This window comes from Pristis pectinata, chromosome 1 (assembly GCF_009764475.1).
Source record: "Pristis pectinata isolate sPriPec2 chromosome 1, sPriPec2.1.pri, whole genome shotgun sequence".
NCBI classification, from domain to species: Eukaryota; Metazoa; Chordata; class Chondrichthyes; order Rhinopristiformes; family Pristidae; genus Pristis; species Pristis pectinata.
The window spans coordinates 42,994,638-43,017,354 of NC_067405.1; the positions used below are offsets into that span (position 1 = coordinate 42,994,638).

Consider the following 22,717-nt stretch of genomic DNA (forward strand, 5'->3'; position numbering starts at 1 on the left):
TGATGTACGAGGAGGAGGAAGAGGGAAGGGGGGGTTTGGTAACGGACAAGGAACGGGTATTAATCAGTCAATGGTAATGCTTTAAACTTAATTCAACACTTCTGAATCACTTCTCTCACAAAACATTTTCCTGTAGCTATACTACCTAATCCAAGATGCTTACCTCTGTGACCAATGGTGCAGAAAACCTAGGAAGAATTCCTCTCAAAACTCTGCAAAAATGTCATCCAGGATATTGATGAACCCCCCCATCTATAGATGTGGAAAGGATGCTCAGTACTGTCAGAAGTTATGGAGAAGAGGTTGGAAGTTCACTTGTTTGAAATAATCATATACTCTGAACTAGTTCAAGTATTCCCAGCCACTTATTAACTTGAAAATGTTGTCAGAATATTGCAGGCTGGTGTGTACTGCTTCATTGTACAGGAGTCATAATCAGTTTTGAGTCAACAACCCCATTTGTGGACTTAAAATGGAGGCAAAATCATTGATGAAGCATTTGAAAATGTGTAGGATATGAGCACACCCCTGAGAAACTCCTACAGTGATATCTTGAGGCTACAATGATTGTTCCCCAAAAGTCAAAGAACAATTTCTCTTTATGACAAGCATAACTACCATCGTCAGTTCTGACAAAGGGTGTTCGACCCAAAATGTTACACCTCTCCACTTTCCATGTATGCTCCCGACCTGATGAGTGTTTCTAGCATTTCTTTTGATTTCACACTTCCAGCATCTACAGTTTTCATTATTGATGAGCCATGATAACTTGTTAGAACTAAATGCTTAAAAAAAATTAAGAAACATGTGAACAACCCAGAAAGAAAAACAAGGAACATTTAATGTATTTTTAAACTGACTTTTTCATTTTAGAGGATGATCTTCCCTTAACAAAAAACTAAGGAATAGTATAACTTATTTGGATGGGATATTTCTGCCATTTATATTCAGGAAATAAATTTTCACCAGATGAGGGGAGGAAGTAGTAATTGTGTCAGGTCTCCATCACTTCATGCTAATGTCCCTGCCTCCTCAGTGGTGCCAGAAGTTGGCAGAATACCTTACTTTTTTTTGAAATGGCATAAAATGTTTCTGGAAAAAAAAGATATACCAGGTATTGACAGGTGCATGTTCCAAAACTCTTTAATATTACAAATTTTAAATTATCTACTTACCACTGGTGACTCGCACAATAGAGCATCCTCAATCTTCTCAGACTTATGGAGTTTGGGCAATTCATAAAGCAAGATTGGTTGAGGGCCAGTACTGACACAACAAAAATTTAAAGAGAGATAAGAGTCATGCAGTCCAGTAATAGGCCTTTAATCTGCTGATTCTGTACCAGTAATCAAGTACCATTTACCCTAATCCTACACTAAATCCATTTTATTCTCCCCACATTGCCATCACCTTTCCCCTACCTCAGATTCCACAACTCGCCTATACACACTAGAGGCATCTTACAGTGACCAATTAACCTACCAACTTGCATGCCTATGGGATGTTGAGGAAACTTGAGCACTCTGAGCACACGCCATCAGAGGGAGAATGTATAAACTCCACGTGGGTTGCATCAGAGGTCAGGATTGAAACTGAGTTACTAGAGCTATGAATCAGCAGTTCTACAAGCTGCATCACTGTGCCTGGTATTTGCAACTCGTATGTACATTTCATAGATACATCCCCATTTTGTATTTTGTACATTTTAAGATTTTTATGATTGTACAAAATGATATGATAAATTTGTCTACATTTCTTTCATACATTTGACTTACCTAATGAAACAGCATCTGTAATTGTCAAAGTAAATCTTTCCTTTCTCATAAATTACTGGTGAATTTGATTGTTTTGTCCAAACTCTCTCAAAAGTTGTCGTCTTCTGAAAGATGACAAATTAATCTCACTGAATCATTTTCTAAAAAGAGTTCCAAGTTTCATTAATTGGATCAATGTGCAATTGAACAAAACAAAAAAAAACTGCCTGATTCTGTTTCTGGAAATTAGCTGCAAACGTGCAAGGAAGAATTTTTAAAAATCACATTATTTACTGTTAATGTTTCATAGTGCATACTGTATATACTTTAAGCTATACATCGTGTTTACTGTCCTTTATTCTCACTACAGCAGTGGAATCTCCAAGGTCAGATGACTGCAGTTGTTCATTATTGGGTTCCTCAATAACAATAAGCACATGACCACAAAATCAGATGCTGAAAGGCCCATTCCAGCTGAGTATTCAATCTGCAATGAACATCAATCCTTTTGCAGACAGTCAAAATGAAACTAACACAGAGACAATCCATCCTTTACACATCATACTACTCCCACATAATATAGACTAATACTTAAATACTTGGGAATGTTGGAAGTAGGACTTTTTTTGTGTGTTGCCAAACCAAAGCTTAAGTGAATGTGAAAGGTCCCACGCCACTATTTTAAGAACTTGCCTACAATAACACAAAGACACATTGTGTGCTTTAGGTGCAGGCTGCAGTGGTGCAACCCCTTCCACACTTGGCTTCTGTTGCAATGAGGATGTCATGTTGGCTGTACAGTAGGGAATGCCCCGGCATATTTTATCCATCACAGCTTGAAAGACCCTTGGGGCATATTTGACTTGCTGGCAGCCTAGAGCCCCTTGAGAGTGCTGGGAGTCAAATGTCCTTGACTGGCCTAATCCACACTCAACTGACAGTAGATGTATGATATTTCTAGCTTGCTGAAGAATTTGTCTCCTCTCAGTTTCTCAGATGAGATGTTAGCAAAGGATCTTGCTCATAATCCACCATTTGGTTTAATTTCTACAATTTTTAAAAATTCCATTTCCTTTCCCTTCCCTGCATAATCTTGTCTGATTTAGGGAACACTACAAGTGGGGTTACCCACTCACTATGCTGGCCCTTAACCAGCACCCCAGTTTCTTTTATCCTTTATCTTGCACAGGTCCTCCTCCATCTAAGGACATGTTAAGGGCAAGACCCTTAACAATGCTGAAGAGCAGAGAGATCTTTGGATGCAAGTCTATGGCTCATTGAAAGTGGCTACACAGGTAGATAGGCTGGTTAAGGCGGCTTATGGAATGCTTGCTTTAATTAATCAAGGTATTGAATATAGGAGTCAAGAAGTTATGATGCATCTCTATAGAACTCTGGTTAGGCCGCATTTAGAGTTTTGCATGCAATTCTGGTCACCTCATATAGGAAGGATGTCAAGGCTTTAGAAAGGGTGCAGAGGAGGTTTACTAGGACGCTGCCTGGATTAGAGGGCATGTGCTATCAGGAGAGGCTGGACAAACTTGGGCTCTTTTCTCTGGAGCAGTGGAGGCTGAGGGGTGATCTGTTGGAAGTGTATGAAATTATGAGGGGCATAGATAGGGTGGCAATATCTTTTTCCCCATTATTGAGCGATCCAATACCAGAGGACATGCATTTAAGGTGAGGGTGGGTAGGTTCAGAACAGACAGGCGGGGAATGTTTTCTACTCAGAGTAGTGGATGCCTGGAATGCGTTGCCTGACGGTAGTGGAGGCAAATTCACTGGGGGCTTTTAAGAGGGGCTTGGATGGGCACATGAATGAGAGAAAAATGGAGGGATATGGGCATCCTGTAGGTAGGAGGGATTAGCTATGTCAGCACAACATTGTGTGCTGTACTGTTCTATGCTCCATAATAAATTAGTAACTGCAATTCAAATGTACTGTCATGACTTGTGCATTGGGATGTTCAATTTATTAAAGGCATTTAATCATTGTAACCTTTGTCATTAATATCAATTCCACCCACCACCCCAAATTGACTCTAAATGTATCTTCTGTTTGTGCGTTTTTCAGTAAATTACCCATAGTTTTGGGTGAAGTGTATCCACTGTATTACAAAATTGTGTGGGCCAAGTTGGATGAACTAGAGGGTCTTTACCCATCAATCACTGTCAATACATCTATATCCCTTGATACCTTTACTATGTAAAAGAACATCTATCAACCTCGGACCTCTACAGATCATTAACTAGTGATACAAGTAGGGCCACAGAAAGGTAAATTAGGAGACAGCATTGAATTTGTATGAGATTTTAAATAGACTGCATTTGGAGTACTGGGTACAGTTTTGGATACCCAGTTATACAAAGAATATTAAGTGCAGGATAAAGTCCTGGAAGGTAGCAGTAGATATTAAATAACACTGAGTAAGTGGTGATGCAGTTTGGCAGCATTATGGAAAGAGTTCAGAGGATTTTGAAATGATAGGGTTTGGACACGGGATTTGTTTTCAGTAGTTTGGTGGCAAATTTGGTGATGCTTAATTATATAATGTTATAGTTTAATTAAATTCAAAACAGCAGCTCACTTTTCAGATATTTGATAGTTTACCTTCACCCTTCTTATCTCTGGCCATTCAGGACTGCTTGTTTTCGTTATAGTATTCTGACTACTTTCCCTATTCATTCACTTATTCCACCTGTATCTGTTCTGATTTATTACATTAACAAAAATATGATTTCAGCCAAATGAACAGGCAAGAATTTTTTCATACATGTTAAATGCTAAAATGTGCAAAGGTATACCATTTTCATGCACTAAAATAAAAAATGTTTTGCTCTAAATGTGAACTGATCTAATTTAACATTGGTTATATTAACAATCAGCTACGATTTCCACAACTAAGCTTTTAGGAGTGGCTAAGTTTGACCTAAAATCTTTAATGAAAGAATTAAAAATTAACTCCAAGGGAAAAAACATATTTATGATGTACCCTTTTTTAAAATTACTATCTACTGGAGGCGCTGTCTCAAGAAGGCTCCATCCATCAAAGATCCCCACCATTCAGGCCATGCCATCTTCTCACAGCTACCATCGGGCAGGAGATACAGAAGCCTTAAGTCCCACACAACCAGGTTCAAGAACAGCTACTTCCCTTCAGCCATTTGGTTCTTGAACCAACCAGCACAACCTTAATTATTAGAGTTAGCAACACTATGACCACTTTGATCACTTTGCATTAAAATAGACCGTTTTTGTTTTGTTCTAATTGTGTTCTTTCTTGTAAAAATTGTGGTTATGTTTTTTTCTTGTGAATGCTGCTTATATGATGCTACGTGCTTGTGATGCTGCTGTGTTTTTCATTGCACCTGTGCATGCATATGACAATAAAGACAACTTTGACATATGTCTGATCTATTCCAATATCCTTTCTCCCCCTTCTGTCTCATTACCAATATTATGTCTTAAATGTTGACAGTACTTCTGCTCTAATCAGCAGCTCCAGTAATACATTCCACAGCCTAACAAACTCCTCTAGATTAACAAAAAAAAGTTGAACTTTTCCTAAATTGCATGCCTGTAATCTTGTATACATGTCCCTAATTGTAGACTTCTTAATAATAGGAAACATGTCATTTCTTTCTACTCTATCCCACCATCATAATTTAATCACCTCTATAAAATAACTCAATAATCATTCTTTATACCTGAAAAAATGTAAACATGGCACACACTGGATTAAAAATTACATTATTAACATCGCATGAGTTACTTAGATTTGACACTGACCTGACATACTAACTGACAGAGGATGGTCAAGTTTTTCCTGTGAATGGAACCAACTTCATTCCCATACAGACCAAGAGATCTTGCAGTCAAGATGCAACAGTTATTTATTTTCCTTAAACATGAAATGTTGGTTGACTTCCTCGTACAATACATTTTTATAGATGATGTAATTATTAAACTGTCCATGCTTGTTTGCCCGAGGCTCCTAGTGGATCTTGAGATTACATTTTTGGAATTGGCATATCTGACAATGGGGGAAAAAAAAGGAAATCCAGTTGATCAGATTGGTGAATGATTTATGTGCGAAATCCTGATATGTTATAAAATGTGTAGTCAATATATTGTAAGATTAGGATGGCAACAGGTCATTAATATGCTAAATTTCAACAAAATAAGTTCTCAACTTTACACTTCCCCATTTCCTATTAACAAAGTGTTAAAATAATGGATGGAAAACTGCAAAGGTTACATTAAATCAGATCCTAACATCAGTCTCCACTACAGTCCCATTATTACTACTGTATACCTATAGTGTGAATGCTCTTTGGGTACAAGAAACCTGAAAAAATACAGGTTCCATCACTTACAATGCTCAAATTTATGGCAGGGAACTGCCTGTACTGTGCAAGTAATGTTAACTACTTATGCATGCTGGCTATTTTGGAAAGCTTTCCTGTTACATCAGAAAAATGCATTTTGAGAAGATGTAATTAATTTTCATTATCTAAACAGAATCAGGCCAAGTTGGTGCTGATCCTCAGCACAAAAATGGCCTAAAGAGGAAAGACAGGAATCTTAACTTGAAAGTTGATTTTCTGATTAAAATAGATCTTATTGCAGAATGCAGTACCTTCCAAAATCTACTCTATCTCCTAGAAACAGTGAAAATCTCTACAATGAATGGCATCATAATTTCACTTCAGATAGAAGGAAGCACGAAAGTATGGTTTGGTAAAGGAAACACTTATATGCTGGTTTCTGGATTCATCAAGATGTTTTTGTCTGTGATAACTTCCAATCTAAAAAAGTTGTTCTTTCACCAACCACCTCTTAAAGCCACATTGTAATTAAAACAAGGCAATATCTCAATATTTCAGTTCTTTGTCCCACCTTGTTTTGTTTTAATGAAACTCTATGTAAGCTGGAGCGATCCTATCTTTCTGTTAGGTGTTTTGCAACCTTCTGGCCTTAAAGTCTGAAGCTGTTTAACAACAGTTTTAATGATAGTTGGCAAATGTTCTCTGGCAGAAGTTAATGAAAGTGAAAATGGAAAGTGAAGCCATTGGTGATAGGGTCGTTACTCTTAAACCTTCACAGGTTTTTCTAAATAATTGTAGTGTATTTGTATCTACACGTGTATGTCCATCCACCCTCGCACATTCATTCCCCTTTATCTCATTCTGTATCTGGAGTACATTCCAGTTGCAAAGAATTGTATCCAAAATCAGTTTTCACGATGGATGTTGCTGCATTTGACTGTTTGCCATTATCATCAATACATCTGGATTTCTCCTTGGACAGTCGACGTTTCAGGTCATTACTTCCCTTCACAGATACTGCCTGACCCACTGAGTTCCTCCAGTAGATTTTTTTTGCTCACAGCACTTAAAAGTTCGTTCCAATACTTTTCAAATATGAGGGTTTTTCCTCTTTCCATCATTTGAGGCGGTGGGTTACAGAGCCTCATCTCCTCTAAGGCCCCCAATTTTTAGCCGCAGTTTTTAAAGAAAGTGGGTTCTTCTTTGTACCATCACACGAAAAAGCTGGAGGAACTCAGCGATCAGGCAGCATCTATGGAGGGCAATGGACAGTTGATGTCCTTTGTACTGTACATTGGTCCTCCGGTTAGAAAGTTCGATCATAATTGCAAAACCTAACACTGATATATAGCAGCAAACAACTAATATAAAACCCTGGACACACGACGCTCCCGGGACTTAGTTTCGTCTCAACAAAATGTGGAATGTTTTTTCTGCTCTACGTCCCAGAAAGCACTGCTCCCGCCTAGGCGCATCCGTGACCCTCCGCCCTGACATTTCTGCCGTCAAATCCCATGCTGGGGCTTTGTAAGTATGATCAATTTTTCTTTTGGGTTCTGACGCTGCGATCGAAGACAGGGCAGGATATTACCTGAAGGGGTGTTCCGCATTGATAGATTTGAAGACAAGGAGCTGCAGACCCGAACGCACGCATTGCTATCAAACTTAAATTGCAACAAACATTTAAATTTTGCCCCATCGTTTTTCTAAAGGGTACATCACGGTGGTGCATTACATATATATATAAACAAGCGAGCTAAATGATACTAAAATAAAATCGAATGCACATTACAGTAAATTGCTTAAGGGTGTTTCAATGGGCGCATGATTCATACCACCATCAAAAGGAAGAGATCCCTCTTGCATTAAGTTGCTGCCCCAGTGCTTCGTGCGCCACTTGCCCGAGCGAGAGCAGCATCCACCCGGGAAGTAGAACACGGAGCCGGCCGGCCGGCCGCGCGCGCCGCTTCCCCTTCACTCAGCCGGCAGCGCGAGGCCTGGCGCGGCGGAGCTCGCCGGGAAGTGTAGTTTTCTGCACGTCCCGGCGCCGCGGATCCCTCCCCCTTCCCAGTGCGTCTGTCCCGGCTGGTTCCGCGTGACTTGGAAGTTGAGTTTGCATCGTGAGTCGTGCGCTTGCTTGCTTACTTGCTCCAGTTCTTGTAACTCTTAAGTGGGTGGACGAAACGTCCCTCTGATGCCAACACTGTGCTCTGAGGCCACGTTTAGGAGGAAGGGGTTGGAGTCCTGAGGTATTGCCTTTATCCCAGGTTGTTCATCGCCAAGTCGCAGGAGCGCAGGGTATCAAGGGTTAGTCTTAATTATTGACTGACCAGTATGCTGCAATATACCAATAACTTCGGTTTTGTAGGTATGATCAATTTAGCTTTTGGGGTTCTGACGCTGACGTGAGAAGATAGGGGATGGGGGTGCAACACTCTAGCACGCACTGATCTAGTATTAACAACATCTCCTCCACACTGACCATCAACATAGGCGCACCTCACAGCTATGTGCTTAGCCCACTGCTCTACTCTGTAGCTACGGCTGTGTGACTAAGCATAGCTCCAATGCCATCTACAAATTTGCCGATGGCACCACTGTTGTTGGCAGAATCACGGATGGTGACGAGGCAGCGTACAGGAGTGAGATAGGTCAGCTGGTTGAATAGTGTCATAACCACAACCTTGCGCTCAGCGTCAGCAAAACCAAGGAACTGATCGTGGACTTTAGGAAGGGGAAGTCAGGTGAACACGCATCAGTCCTTATTGAAGGGTCTGTGGTGGAAAGAGTGAGCAGCTTCAAGTTCCTGGGTGTCAACATCTTAGAGGACCGAGCATATAGATGCAACGATGAAGAAGGCACGCCAGTGTCTCTACTTGGTTAGAAGTTTAAGGAGATTCAGCATGTCATCGAAGACTCTGACAACTTCTGATGTACAGTGGAAGGCATTCTGACTGGTTGCATCATAGCCTGATTTGGAAACTTCAATACACAGGAACATATGAGGCTACAGAGAGTGGTGGACTTAGCCAGTTCTATCACGAGGGCATCTACAAAAGGTGATGTCTCAGGAAGGTGGCATCCATCATTAAGGACCCTCACCATCTGGGCAATGCCCTCTTCTCGATACTGCCATGAGGCAGCAAATACAGGAGCCTGAAGACCTACACCTCAAGGTTCAACAGCAGCTTCTTCCTAGCTGCCATCAGGTTCTTGAACCATCCTGAAAAACCGTAATACTACCTCGGACTATATATTTTTTCTCTCTCTCAATCTTGCACTGATGTTGTTATGTTTAATTTGTTGTTTATTTTTGCACATGTGTAAATTATGTATAATTTACGTTAACTTATGTTTGTCCTCATCTTGTAATGTACTGTGCTGCTGCTGCAAAAGGCTAATTTTTATGGCATTTATACCCCTGTGTATGTATGCCTATGACAACAGTAAACCTGGCTTGACTTCTGCATTCAGATCTCTGAGTCTGTCAATATTGATAAACTTGCCCACCTGTGATTAATTTCTGAAACATAACTATGCAGAGAAAAATAGTACTTTAAATAGAAAAATCGGTAATATAAATAACTATACTAGAATGTCGACAGATAAATACTGTATGGAATGAACAGAACAGAATACCCCAACATCCACCAGGAGTGATGTGTACTTCCGTTTGTGATTCCAACAGTGATTTTCCATTATGTCTCCTAGATCTCTCCCAAATTGATCATGATCTTGACTTGAATAAACATTACTATTACAGTATTCAGAGTAATAACATTGCATTGTTACAAAATCCTGAAAATACAGAGGCTACTGACACTATCACTGGGGTAACCAGGAATGCCAGTCAATGCTAATATTTTCAGTAATATCCATCATGCAAGAATAGATTTTTAAAATACTTGTATGTTTTTCATCTCTATCTATGCTCTCTTTAGTTTTTCCAGTTTATGTATCATTTCCTCTGCTCTGAATGTTTTTATGCCAGTTATTCCTTTTGTCTGACCCTTCCTTCATGCCATCTGCTAATACTTCATGTATCATATTTGTAGCTCAAACCTTGATTATAATTTTTGTTATCTTGCACAAATCCAGAAGCTAGCGCTAACTGTCCTAATAAGGTCTTCATCCTGTTCATTGTCTTTTCATGCAAACTGTTATTCGCTGTGGCTCAGTGACAGTGCATTTACCTGCGTGTCAGCAGCTTCTGGCTTTAAGTCCAAATCAAGTGACCTATGTACAAATTCTACCTATCCTGACGGCATACTGTATTATCAGAGTTGCTGCCTTTCAGTTGAGATGTTAGATAAACTGTCTTTTCAGGTAAATGTGAAAAGTTGGTAATACTAATGAAAGTAGAGCAGGAGCGTTCTCTCCATAACATTGCCTGACTCCATTCATGCCTCGGCTCATGTTTTCAAGTCACAAGATCACAACATCTGCAGCTTTGTTGCCTCTTGCTTTTTTCTAGATCCTTTAGGTGGCCCCCCTCATATTACCGTTCATAGACCTAATGTTGGTTCATAGACCAACCAACATTCTGCTGCCCGTGAACTAACTCCAATACTCACGCACCATGCCTCTGCTTGCTGCCCTTGGACTGGCTCCTGCTTCAGTAGCACCTTGTTTTTAAAATTCTTATCCTTGTTTTCAAATTGCTACGTGGCCTCATGCCTCCATCTTCCTGAAATCTCATCCAGCCCTGTGAGCCTCATATACCTGCAATCTTCTGGATTTTATTTTTGATTTGATATGTTTTCTGGGAAGCACATTTTTGGTCCATTCATACATCTCATAAATGGAAACTTTTGAAATGCATGAGTTTTCTAGCCTTTGGCAATTGCAGAGAAGGTAGTTCACTCTCATTTACTCATTCTCTTACGACGTAGAAGGAGGGTATTCGGCCCATCAAGTTTATGCAAGCACTCAGCATATCAATTGCGTATCCTCACTTATTTCCCTGTTACTTATTCTTTCAAGCATGCCCATCAATTCCACGTTGATTCTCCTACCGCCAACCTACACGAGGGGTAATTTATAGTAATCAACTTAACAACCACCAAGCGAGGGAACCGGAGCACACAGGAAAGCCCACCCAATTACAGGAGAACGTGCAAACTCCACACATAGAGCTCTAAAGGTCAGAAGCTGTGAAGCAGCAGCACTGTATGCTGAACTACCAGGAAGGAATCACCTCACCTAATGCTTTAGGTTTGCTTGGTTTTACTGAAGGTTAACCAGCTGATTCATTGCTCTGTTTGTCCACCTCAGAGATATTAACCACTGTATCTCCATTGGATGGAGCCAGATGTTCAGAAGGTTTTGTCTGCCTTGCAAATAGGCACCTGTTTCTCAATATCTGTCTTCCTTAACTTGTGATTTGACTGTCTTCTGTATGGAACATTTCTCCTAAATGATGCCATAATCAGTTAAGGCACAGGATTATCTTAACTCTTCTCAACCAAGATTTTTCAACCCTCTGTGCATGTGTGCTCTTGCTTATTCTATGGTTCTCGGATTGGCCACATAAAGTAAGTCAAATGTTTGTCATCTTCTGTCACAACTCCATTCTCAACTACCATTCCATGCACAAGTACTCTTGTTAGAGCACTCAATTAGCAGACCATGCCATGCAATTTCAGGTTAGCCATACCTTCACTGTAACATTTTGATTGGAGCCAAGCTCCTAAAATAATTGCCTCTTAATAAAGCTAAAAAAAAAGGCCACTTTTTTATTGATAAATAATCCTTGAACAGATTATTTGAAATTTTGGATGAAAAAAACAAGTTACTTATCAGTTCTTACCTTCTACTTATAGTATTTCCTTATGCACATAAGATGTCTGGATATAAGAGAAAAATCAACACCTGCTCTTCCTGTCTACCACTGTAGACAAAATGAAGGAATGCTTTCTCATTCTTAATTTTGCTGATTTTTCCCCCCAAAATGTTACAGCTATTAATCACATAAAGTATTGTAATTTACTTTTATATAAGTAATTATCTATATTTATATTCCTTGGAGTAGACATTTCATCAATATGAAGAGGAGGCCACAAATGGCATTGATTCACATGGTGTCCATTACATTGCTGAGGAAACCCGGTTTGCAGTGTAGATTTCAAAGTACTCAACGACCAACTGTTCCTCTTGGCTCCCGAATTTTATCTGATCCCAGCAGAGTGTTTGAACACAATATGTGGTAAGAGGAAGTGTCTCAAACCAGATTGCATTGTTGTTGTTTACATAAAATTGTCTTATGAGAAATGTTATTTTAACATTGTTTATAATAACTTTAATCAATTTTTCTCGTCACACAAGATGGTAGTGAAACACTTAAAGATGATTGTTTCTAAAATTATTTCTTCAATTTGAACTTCAGATTAGACTTGTTTCTTACTTAAAAGATTCAGTAGGGAGATATACAGTAACAAAGTATGATAGTATAGCACTTAGGTCAGAACACTCATAAATGTAGTTAAATTTGTTATTCTTATGGAATAAGACGGGTGTAAAATTTCACAGGGCCAGCCAATTTTCCCTGCTTGTATGTTTTACTTATCATTAAACATTAACATTAACAAAACATTAACAAAATTTAAAAAATTAACAAAATTAACAAAAAACATTAATAAAAACATTAACAAAAGAAAGAAAGAGGGTAATTTTTTTTTTAAAAATACCTCTAGTTTCAGAGAATTGTCTATATTCCAGCAGAATATAAAATATACAGTATGTTATTAGAATGTGTGATATTCTTTTCTCTTAACCATTGGCAATCCTCATGATAATTAACCTTTTTCTCCAGGGATCACATCCAATGGACTCCTGAGCAGGAAGATCTTGCAAGACAAAAAGCTGAAGAAAATTCTAGTGTTAAAGTCTCAATGGAAGAACAAGGTAAACTATGTTTTATTTGAATCTTTTGGTGATGTACTAAGTGGAAGATATTTTATTTGAATCTTTTGGACAATGTACCAAGTGAAAGACGTTGGTTCAAAATTGTACTATTGTACCAGCAAAAGTGATCCTACGTGAATGCCAATGTGGAAAAGTATTGCTTATTTTGATTTCCTAATTGATTGCAGGAACAGGTTACTTTGGCTATAACAATGTAAAAATTGAATTATCTCCACAAAGTAATAGATGACTTTATGTGTAGCATTCCAACCATTAAAGACTATTTGGGCATAAAGGCACCTTGCAAGTCTTCTAGCTTAGAAGATGGGATGCAAAGGCAGGTTAGCAAGTGAAAACTTTTTCAGTCTACTATACCTTCAGGAATGGTGCCAGAGGACTAAAGGACTGTTAGTACTGTACTGTGCAAACAGCCTCCAATATCTAAAGACATCACAGACCTGTCATTGCTCAATCTCACATGGCAATACATCACTTGTCCCTCTAAGGACTGGAGGACTGCTGTCTACAGGTGTGGTTCAAAAGGACTGAAGTACTGCTGATTGCTTAAAGTGTAGAAAAGGAAGGACCAAGTTATTATGCATGAGTTACTTTAACTTTTGTGCCACTAATTATTGGATTCCAGAGAACAGCATAAACTTTTACTTAGGGAGACATAAAGTAATCAGGGAAAGTGAGCCTGTCTGACTAATTTGATTAATATTTTTAATCTAGAACAGTACAGCACAGGAACAGGCCCTTCGGCCCACCATATCTGCACTGACCATAATGCCAAACTAAACTAATCCCACCTGCCTGTACTTGTTCCATATCTCTCCATTCATTTTCTATTCATTTGTCTGTCTAAATGACTCTTAAGTGTTGCTATTGTAACTGCTTCTACTACCTCCCCTGTCAGCGCTTTCCAAGCACCTAACATCCTGTGTAAAAAAAACCTGCCTCGCAAATCTTCTTTAAACTCCACCCACCCCCCCCCCCCCCACCCCCTCACCTTAACCCTATGCTCTCTAGTATTTGACATTTCCATCCTGGAAAAAGACTCTGACTATCTACCTGCCTCTCATAATTTTATGTACTTATATCAGGTCACCCCTCAGCCCCCAACCTCCAGAGAAAACAATCCCAAGTTTGTCCAACCTCTCCTTATAGCGAATACTCTCCAGTTCAGGCAACATTGTGGTGAACCTCATCTGCACCCACTCCAAAGCCTCCACATCCTTCCTGTGATGCAGCAACCAGAACTGCACACCATAATCCAAATGTGGCCTAGCCAAAATTTTATACACTGCAACATGATTTCCTGACTTTTATTCTCATGACCCGACCAATGAAGGCAAGCATGCTGTATGCCTTCTTTACCAACCTATCCATTTTTGTTGCCACTTTCAGGGAGCTAGGGACTTGCACCTCCAAGGTCTCACTGTACGTCAATGCTCCTATGGGTCCTGCCATTTACTGTATACTTTCCTTTTGCATTTGACATCCCAAAATGCAACACCTCACATTTGTCCAGATTAATCTGTCATTTCTCCACCCAATTTTCCAACCGATCTATATCCTGCTGTATTCTTTGACATTCTTCCTCTCTCTGAACAACTCCACTAATTTTCATGGCATCTGCAAACTTACTAATCAGACCACCTGCATTTTTATCTAAATCATTAATATATTTTATGAACAGTAGAGGTCCCAGCACTGATCATTTTTGATGAGGTAGCATAGTGGGTTGCTGAGGTGCATTTGATGTGGTCTATGTGAGATGTAAGCCAGACTTTTGACAAGGTCCCATGTGGCAGGCTGGACAAAGGGTAAAAGTCTATCAGATCCAAGGAAGAGTAGCAAGTTGAATCCGAACTGGCTTACTGTCAGGAAGCAAAGTTTAAAGCTTTCAAATATTTTTGTGGATGGAAAGCTATTACCAGTGGGATTCCACATGGCTCAGTACATGGTCTCCTGCTTTTTGTGGCACATAGTAATGCTTTAGAATTAAATGTAGGGGGAATTATAAAAAATTGGCCACCTTGTTGATAGTGAGGGTGAATACATTAGGCAGCAGAGAGATTAAGATGGTCTGTCATTTGGATAGAAAGTGGCAAATGAAGCTTAATCCAGAGAGATACGAGGTAATGCACCTGGAGGGGTATAACAAGACAGAGGAATATTACAATAAATGGGCTGATATTGAGTGATATTAACATTGAGAGGAACTAAGCGACTTTGGAGTGTATGCCCATAAAAGGAAGCTCAATAAGATGGACAAAAAGACATAACAGGATGTTTTCCTTTATTAGCCAAGGCATAACAAATAAAAAGAGAGAGGTTACAATGTTAGATGCTTGACTGCTTAAGTACTATTTCTGGCAATTTCATTAGAATAAAGAAATTATTGCACTGGGAGAGTGTAGAAAATATCTAAGAAGATATGTCAAGACTAGAACATTTTATGTGTGAAGAGATTGGTAAAGTTAGGATTGTTTTTCTTTGGCACAGAGGAGGTTGAGGGCAGAGCTAATTAAGGCACATAAAATTAAGAGGGGCTTAGACTAAATAAGGTAGGAACAGTTTCCCCTTGTCATGAACACCAGGGAGCAGACTCAAAGCAATTGGTAGAAGGAGATGAGGAAAAGATTTTTTTGACTCCAAGAATTGGAGAGATTTGGAACTCACTATCTGAAATAGTGGTAGAGGCAGAAATCCCTTTCATATATTAACATTACTGAATGTGTACCTGAAAAGTTGTGATCTGCAGTGCAATGGATCAAGTGCTGGAAAATAGGATTAGTAGCTCTTTTACTACCAGCACAGAGACAATAGGCTGAATGGTTCAATTTTGTTGTAAAGTTCCTATGATTCACTGGGCTGTAATGTCAGATGTCCTGCTGACTAATCATTTGCTGGAACTTAGAAATCCTAATATTGGGAATGGGAGCATTCATAATTCAAGAGTTCTGGTTAAAGAATCAGAGATATGAGTCGAAATACCACCATGGCAGCCAGGGCATTTATGCTGTTAATTAAATAATCTGGAATTTAAAAAAAAAACACTGCATTTGTAATAGTGACTGTGAAATTAGTAAATTGTTGTTAAAAATAGCACTGGTTCATTAATGTCCTTCATGAATGACATCTGCTTCCTTTATCCAACCTCATCTACATTCAACACCAACCCACAGTAAACTGGTTGACTCTTAACTGCCCTCTGAAATGGCTTGGCAAATCACTCAATTGAATCAAATTGCTTTATCTAAATGTAATAAGAATAACATCAAGCAGACCATCCAGCACTAACCTCACCACCAGATTCAGACATGGTAAAGGCACTCTCAACCAAGAGACCACTGCAGAATACCATTCCTGAACAGCTGGAGACAAAGGCAGTTTGCCTCCAGAATACATCCCTTTTGTCTATATTTGGCCCAAATATCTTGAACAAATAGAAAATGCTAGAAATATTTAGGAAGTCAAGAAGCAACTTTTCTGATAAAATGTCATTGACCTGAAACATTAATTGTTTCCCTCTCCACATTTGCTGCCTGACCTGCTGAATATTTCCAACATTTTCAGCTTTCATTTCAAATTTCCCAGCACTGGTTCCAGACCCACTGAAGTCTCATGACATCAAGTCAGAATCAGAATCAGGTTTATCATCACTGGTATAAATCGTGAAATTTGTTTGTGTTGTGGCAGCAGCAGCACAGTGCAAGACATAAAAGACAGAAAATTACTACAAGAGACAAAAAATCACTGTAAGTTACAAAAATAAATAAATTGTGTGAAAGAGGAATAATGAGGTAGAGTTCATGGGTTCATCAACCATTCAGAAATCTGTTGGTGGAGGGGAAGAAGCTATTCCTGAAACATTGGGTTTTCAGGCTCCTGTACCTCCTCCTCAATGGTAGTAACGTGAAGAGGGCATGTCCCAGATAGTGAAGGTCCTTAATGATGGATGTAAGTCAATGGAAAACTGCTTATCGTGCCTAGTCATTCCTTCGTTCTTACCCAGCACCTCAAAGATGCACTGAAGACACAACTCACTCTGAGCCTGGAATTTCAGTATCTATTCCCAATAGTGAAGAGATGTACAACCATTGACCATGGTGCCTATAGGATGTGGGTGCCAGACTGGGTTTGCACAGGATGTGGGAGAATCAACATAAAGCCATTTCATTCTCACCAATCTACCTTTCAATGGGCATGTCCATTGACAGTATTCATAGGAGTGATTGCTGCACACGGATTCTGTCTTCACACTGAGATTATCTTCCATTATGCCCTGTGGCATTTTTGTTATGCTAAATGGGAAAGAATTTTAGCAGCAAACTGATAAACTGCCCTTGTCAATTGGCTAATGGTGCCATCAAGGAGCCTTGGTAAAACTAAAGTTAATGTGAATTAAGCGGAAAACTGGCTGGGTCTTTCCAAGCACAAAAGAAGATGGTTGTGGTTGTTGAATGTCAATTATCTTAACCCCAGAACATCACTTGGAGTTTCTTGGAGAAGTGTTCTTGGCTCAACCATCTTCAGCTGCTTTATCAGTAACCTTGTCTCCATGATATACAATAATTTTTATACAATGTTCAATTCTATTTGTAACTTGTTAGATAATGCAGCAGTCCATACTACTTGAAGCAGAACCTGAACATTCAAATATCGGGGTTTGTGATAGCTAACATATGTGCCAGGTAATGACTGTTTTCAAATGCAATAATCTATTCACCTATCATTGACATTCAACAGCAATGCTGTGTTGCTCACTTTCAACATCCTGGGGTCATTATTAATTTGAAACTCAGTGTGACCAGTCACATGTATACTCTGACTACAAGAGCAAGTCAAAAGCTGGGTCTCCTGCTAAGAGTGACTCGGATGCTGACTTCTCAGATCCTTCCCACCATCCACAAGGCATATAAAAAAATTTGAAGGAATACCCTTCACTTTCCTGGTTAAGTGCAGATTAAACAACACTCAAGATGCTCAAGACTAGGACAAATCAGTCTGTTTCATAGGCATTCCATTTACCTCCTTCAACTCCTATGCACCAGTCTATGAATGCACTCTACAAATTCATCAAGGTTTTTTCAACAGCACATCCAAATCCGTAACCACTACCTCAGAGGACATGTAACCCCTCCAAGTAACACATTATATTGATATGCAAGTCTATTATCCTTTTTCATCATCACTGGGTCTCAATCCAGTAAATGACTACCCAGCCCATTGTGGCAGTACCTTCATCAAATGGACTGCAGCAGTTCAAGGAGCTATCTCGCCACCACAACCTTTTAACATGACACTAAGGATGGGGAATAAATGCTGGCCTAACCAGCAATGTTGATACCCCATAGTGAATAAACAAGTGAATCATGGTAAATATCCTGATGGGATTTGGTTTCATTGCTGTAAATGTGCAAGGGGAAATAAAACAATCCAAGATCTGTAAATTGTAAATTATCTGTAATCTGTAAATTATTGGCTGTATATATAATCTTGGTTTTAACCATTGAAATGTATGTGTATACATGCATAACTCTGAGTGAATGAACCAGTATAGTTTTCAAACATATTAGAGCTGGTCCCTGAAAGTGGTCATGCAGGTAGATAGAGTGGTAAAGAAGCATATGCCATGCTTGCCTTCATTGGTCAGGGCATTGAGTATAAGAGTAAGGAAGTCATGTTGCAGCTTTATAAAACTTTGGTAATGCTGCTCTTCAAGTATTGTGTGCGTTTCTGATTGCCTCGTTACAGGAAGGATGTGAAGGCTTTGGAAAGGGTACAAAAAGAGGTTAACCAGGTTGCTGACTGGATTAGAGGGTATGAACTATAAGGAGAGATTGGACAACCTTGGATTGTTTTTTCTGGAGTGTCAGAGGTCGAGGGAGACCTGATGGAAATTTATAAACTTATGAGAGGCATAGATAGGGTACACAGTCAGAATCTTTTCCTCAGGGTCAAATACAGGCTCAAATAAAGAGGACATGCATTTAAGGTAAGATGGGGAAAGTTTAAAGGAGATGTGTGGGGCAAATTTTTTACACAGAGAGTGGTAGGTGCCTGGAACAGCCTTCCAGGGATAGTGGTGGAGGCAGATACAATAGTGGTGTTTAAGAGACTTTAGGTAGGTGCAAGAATATGCAGGGAATGGAGGGATATGGATCATGTGTAGGCAGAAGAGATTTTGTTTAATTTGGCATCGTGTTCAGTGCAGACATCATGGGCTGAAGGGCCCGTTCCTGTGCTGGACTTCTCTATGTTCTATAATTTCTGACAATGTTAGGAATATCATGGCTTTTTAATTGATAATAGATTCAGTTTAATGAATTTTGCTAAATATTCTATGGGAGGGAACAAGGATGGGACTGATTAGGTTTAAAAAACGATTACCTGTACATGCAGGCAGTGGGTTGAGCTGCTATATATCTATATACACCAAGGAAGAGGATGTTGCCAAAGTTCTAGAAAAAGGGAATGTAGTAAAAATAATTGATGGGATTAAAATTGATAAAGTATTAGAGTGGCTGACTTTCCTTAAACGCAATAAGAAACCAGTACAGATTGCATGCAGACTAGATAGCTGAGAGAAATGGGGGTGGAAGTTATAGGTTTGGTAACAATCTTCCAATCCACCCTGGATTCATACATTGCAGCGGATAACTGGAGAAAGGAAAATGTTTTACTCGTGTTCAAAAATGAATGTGAGTACCAACATAGCTGGTCAATTTAAAATTGGGAGGGCAGCATTTAAAATCAGTGGAAAACATTAATCGTCACTTGGGGAAGTCTGAAGTAGTAATGGAGAGCCAGTACAGTTTTGTCAAAAGCAAATCATATTTATTGGTATTGGTATTGGTTTATTATTGTCACTTGTACCGAGGTACAGTGAAAAACTTGTCTTGCATACTGTTCGTACACATCAATTCATTACACAGTGCATTGAGGTAATACAGAGTGCATTGAGGTAGTACAGGATAAAAACAATAACAGAATACAGACTAAAGTGTCACAGCTACAGGGAAGTGCATTGCAGGTAGATAATAAGGTGCAAGGTCAAACAAGGTCGATTGTGAGGTCAAGAGTCTATCTCATCGTATAAGGGAACCGTTCAATAGTCTTAATACCGTGGGATAGAAGCTGTCCTTGAGCCTGGTGGTATGTGCTGTCAGACTCCTGTATCTTCTGCCTGATGGGAGAGGAGAGAAGAAACAGTGACCCGGGTGGGAGTATGAGACTCCATTTCATTTCTCCATCCTTGTTGCATCTGCTCTGTCAATTCTGTACCAGTGCTTCCAATCTATTTTCCTTTCTCCCCGTATGGATGACAACCATCTCTGCTCCACCTGCACTTTTGCTCTCACCTCATCACTTTCCACTCCTTTATCCTTCACATTCAATGGATCATCCCCCTTCCCTCCTCCTAGATTTTATTATTTCCAATATGATGCCCTCCAGAATATCTTAACTCCCTCCTCTCTTTTCAGCATTCCAAGAGGACCAAGAAATTCACTCTTCCATCTCCAACAATACTCACTACCCTTCCCAAACTAAATGCAGGAGATGTAACACTTTTTTAAAAAAATTTTCTTCCTTCCCACCATCCAGGCTGATGGGTTGGAGAGACACATTGTGGATGAAATTTAATGCAGAAAACATGCAAAGTAGTATATTTTGGAAGAATGCAGAAAAATTTGAATAAGAAGAAATTGTTTAGACCAAATGGTTCAATATTAAAATGAAGACACAAGTGTATGTGTACATACATTTTTGAAGTGGTGGAACCATTTGGAAAAGTGATTAATAATGCAAAAGGGATTTTGTATTTAATAGAGACATGGAGTACAAAAGCAGGAATATATTGAACATTTCAAAAACACTGGTTAAGATACAAATAGAAAGTATGCAAAGGCTCTGGAGAGGAAGTAGAAAAGATTTACCAGATTGGTTATTGACATGAAAGATTACAGTAATGAAAGTAGATTAGAGAAACTGGGATTGTTCCCCATGGACCAGGGAAGATTTAATAGAGATGTGATAGAGTTGAAAGATCAGTAAATGCAAATTCATTTGTGACTTTCTCAGAGATTACTCCCACCTTCAAAGATTTATGCACATATACACCCAAGTCTCTTTGTTCCTGCAGTCTTTTACAATTATACCATTTGATTTATGTTTGTTTCCCTGCCAAGATGTGTCACTTTGCACCGCATTTTTCTGCATTATGTTTTATCTGTCACAGGACTTGTGCAGATCATACACCAGCTCAGACACTTGCACTGTTCAGATAGACATTTGGATTTTAACCTTGTGGCTCACATATCACAAGTGAGTGAGAGTAGCTGGTGAGAATAGGGACAACAATTGAGAATTCATATAAGAACTCAAAGGACACTTTAAGCTCTGGGTTTATGCAGTATTCATGGAGCATTAATGAGGACAAGATGCATCTGGAGCAGCAGGAAAGAGTATATAGTATACCAGCAGACATACCAACTGAGCTAAGCCTGGCACAGAGATTGGAGGAGTCTGTATCAAGTATGGATGTCATAGTTTTACCATTCTTGGGATAATGTCTTTGTATATGGAATGAATGGGCACTTGCCTGGAGAATCAAAGGCTGCAATCACACAAATATCAACATAAGTAGGATGTCTTAGGAAAGTTTCTCTTCTATTTTTTATTCACATGTATAGTATTTCTGCCACTTTCCTATTGTTTTCCCTGTTGGGTGCTAGCTGACAAGTGGGCTTTTCACACAAATTAGGACATGAATTAGCTTTAAGCGATGGTTGGGAATTGGGGGAGAGGGGTTAGGATGAGGTGATGTAGGTCGATGAGAAATAGATGCATGGTTATTGGCATGACTTATATGTACTGGATACACGAGAGAAAAGTGGAATTAACATATTGCATTAGTAAATGGATTGTTGAAATGTAAATTGTGTAATAATGAGGGCATCCCAATGTGTACCACTCTTGATGCATTGTCTGGATCTTTTCCCATCTTTCCTCCTCTTCCTCTGAATCATCAGAAGAGATTGTGCTCTCTGCCATGATTTACCTGCAAATCTCCTCAACCCTCCTCATGTGCACTGTAGAGTATTTCCAGATTTGTCCATATGCCTGAAATGTATATTCAGCAGATAAAGAGCTTGTACATATTAGATGAATGTTATTCTGGCAAGCTGCAAAGATCTTGAGTCAATAAGCTCATTGGTGTTTCAATATATAAAGGGAGTTTATCCTCAGGCTGTACACTCTCAGTGCCAGGTATATGCCCTTTTGTAAACCAGGCCTCTGTTGATATATTCTGCAGAACAGCAACCCTGTGAGAATCAGACAGTTGTAACTCCCACTGTTTCTATCCAAGGTTCAGCATTGTGCCAGTTGCCACAAGTAGTGGTCCTGCTCCTACTGCTGCTGTTGGTGTTTCTGGTGCTCATTCTGCTCTCTGTGCTGGGCATCTTGGTTATCTTCTAATTCCCATAATAGTAAAAGCAGTGCTCAAGCTAATTTGAGAGATCAGGGCTGCAAAGAACAGATCAGAAGTTACAAAAGCAATTTCTCAGGGCATGCATTGTGGAGAAAGCCGTTCACTTGAGCAGGCGAGAAAGAGTCAGGTCAAGTTTGCAACTCACTGCTTTATTGTTAAGTTCTTGCTTTGATTTCACTGACAAGTTCCAGGAAGGTTGGAGACACGTGAACCAAGTATTAAACTGCAA

General features: G+C 39.4%; 2 protein-coding genes across 5 annotated transcripts in view; one reads left to right on the forward strand and one right to left on the reverse strand.

The window, feature by feature from the left end:
- The window catches only part of dcaf17 (ddb1 and cul4 associated factor 17), a 35,558-nt gene extending 27,393 nt beyond the window's left edge, over positions 1-8,165 (reverse strand). The window contains exons 1-3 of the mRNA XM_052026904.1: positions 7,919-8,165; positions 1,776-1,879; positions 1,176-1,266 (exon numbers count right to left, since the gene is read on the reverse strand). Coding sequence (XP_051882864.1) covers positions 1,176-1,266; positions 1,776-1,879; positions 7,919-7,924 — 201 coding nt within the window. The 5' untranslated portion in view covers positions 7,925-8,165. The remainder of the gene's footprint in view (positions 1-1,175; positions 1,267-1,775; positions 1,880-7,918) is intronic.
- mettl8 (methyltransferase 8, methylcytidine) overlaps positions 7,532-22,717 on the forward strand; it is a 41,142-nt gene continuing 25,956 nt past the window's right edge. Inside the window, exons 1-3 of one of the 4 annotated variants that reach the window (XM_052026910.1) lie at positions 7,532-7,610; positions 12,115-12,288; positions 12,895-12,986. In XM_052026910.1, the coding sequence (XP_051882870.1) occupies positions 12,128-12,288; positions 12,895-12,986 (253 nt within the window). In that variant the 5' untranslated portion in view covers positions 7,532-7,610; positions 12,115-12,127. Of the gene's footprint in view, positions 7,611-8,176; positions 8,204-8,268; positions 8,452-12,114; positions 12,289-12,894; positions 12,987-22,717 lie in introns of those variants that run through there. The other 3 variants (XM_052026928.1, XM_052026916.1, XM_052026922.1) reach the window with 3 other exon arrangements.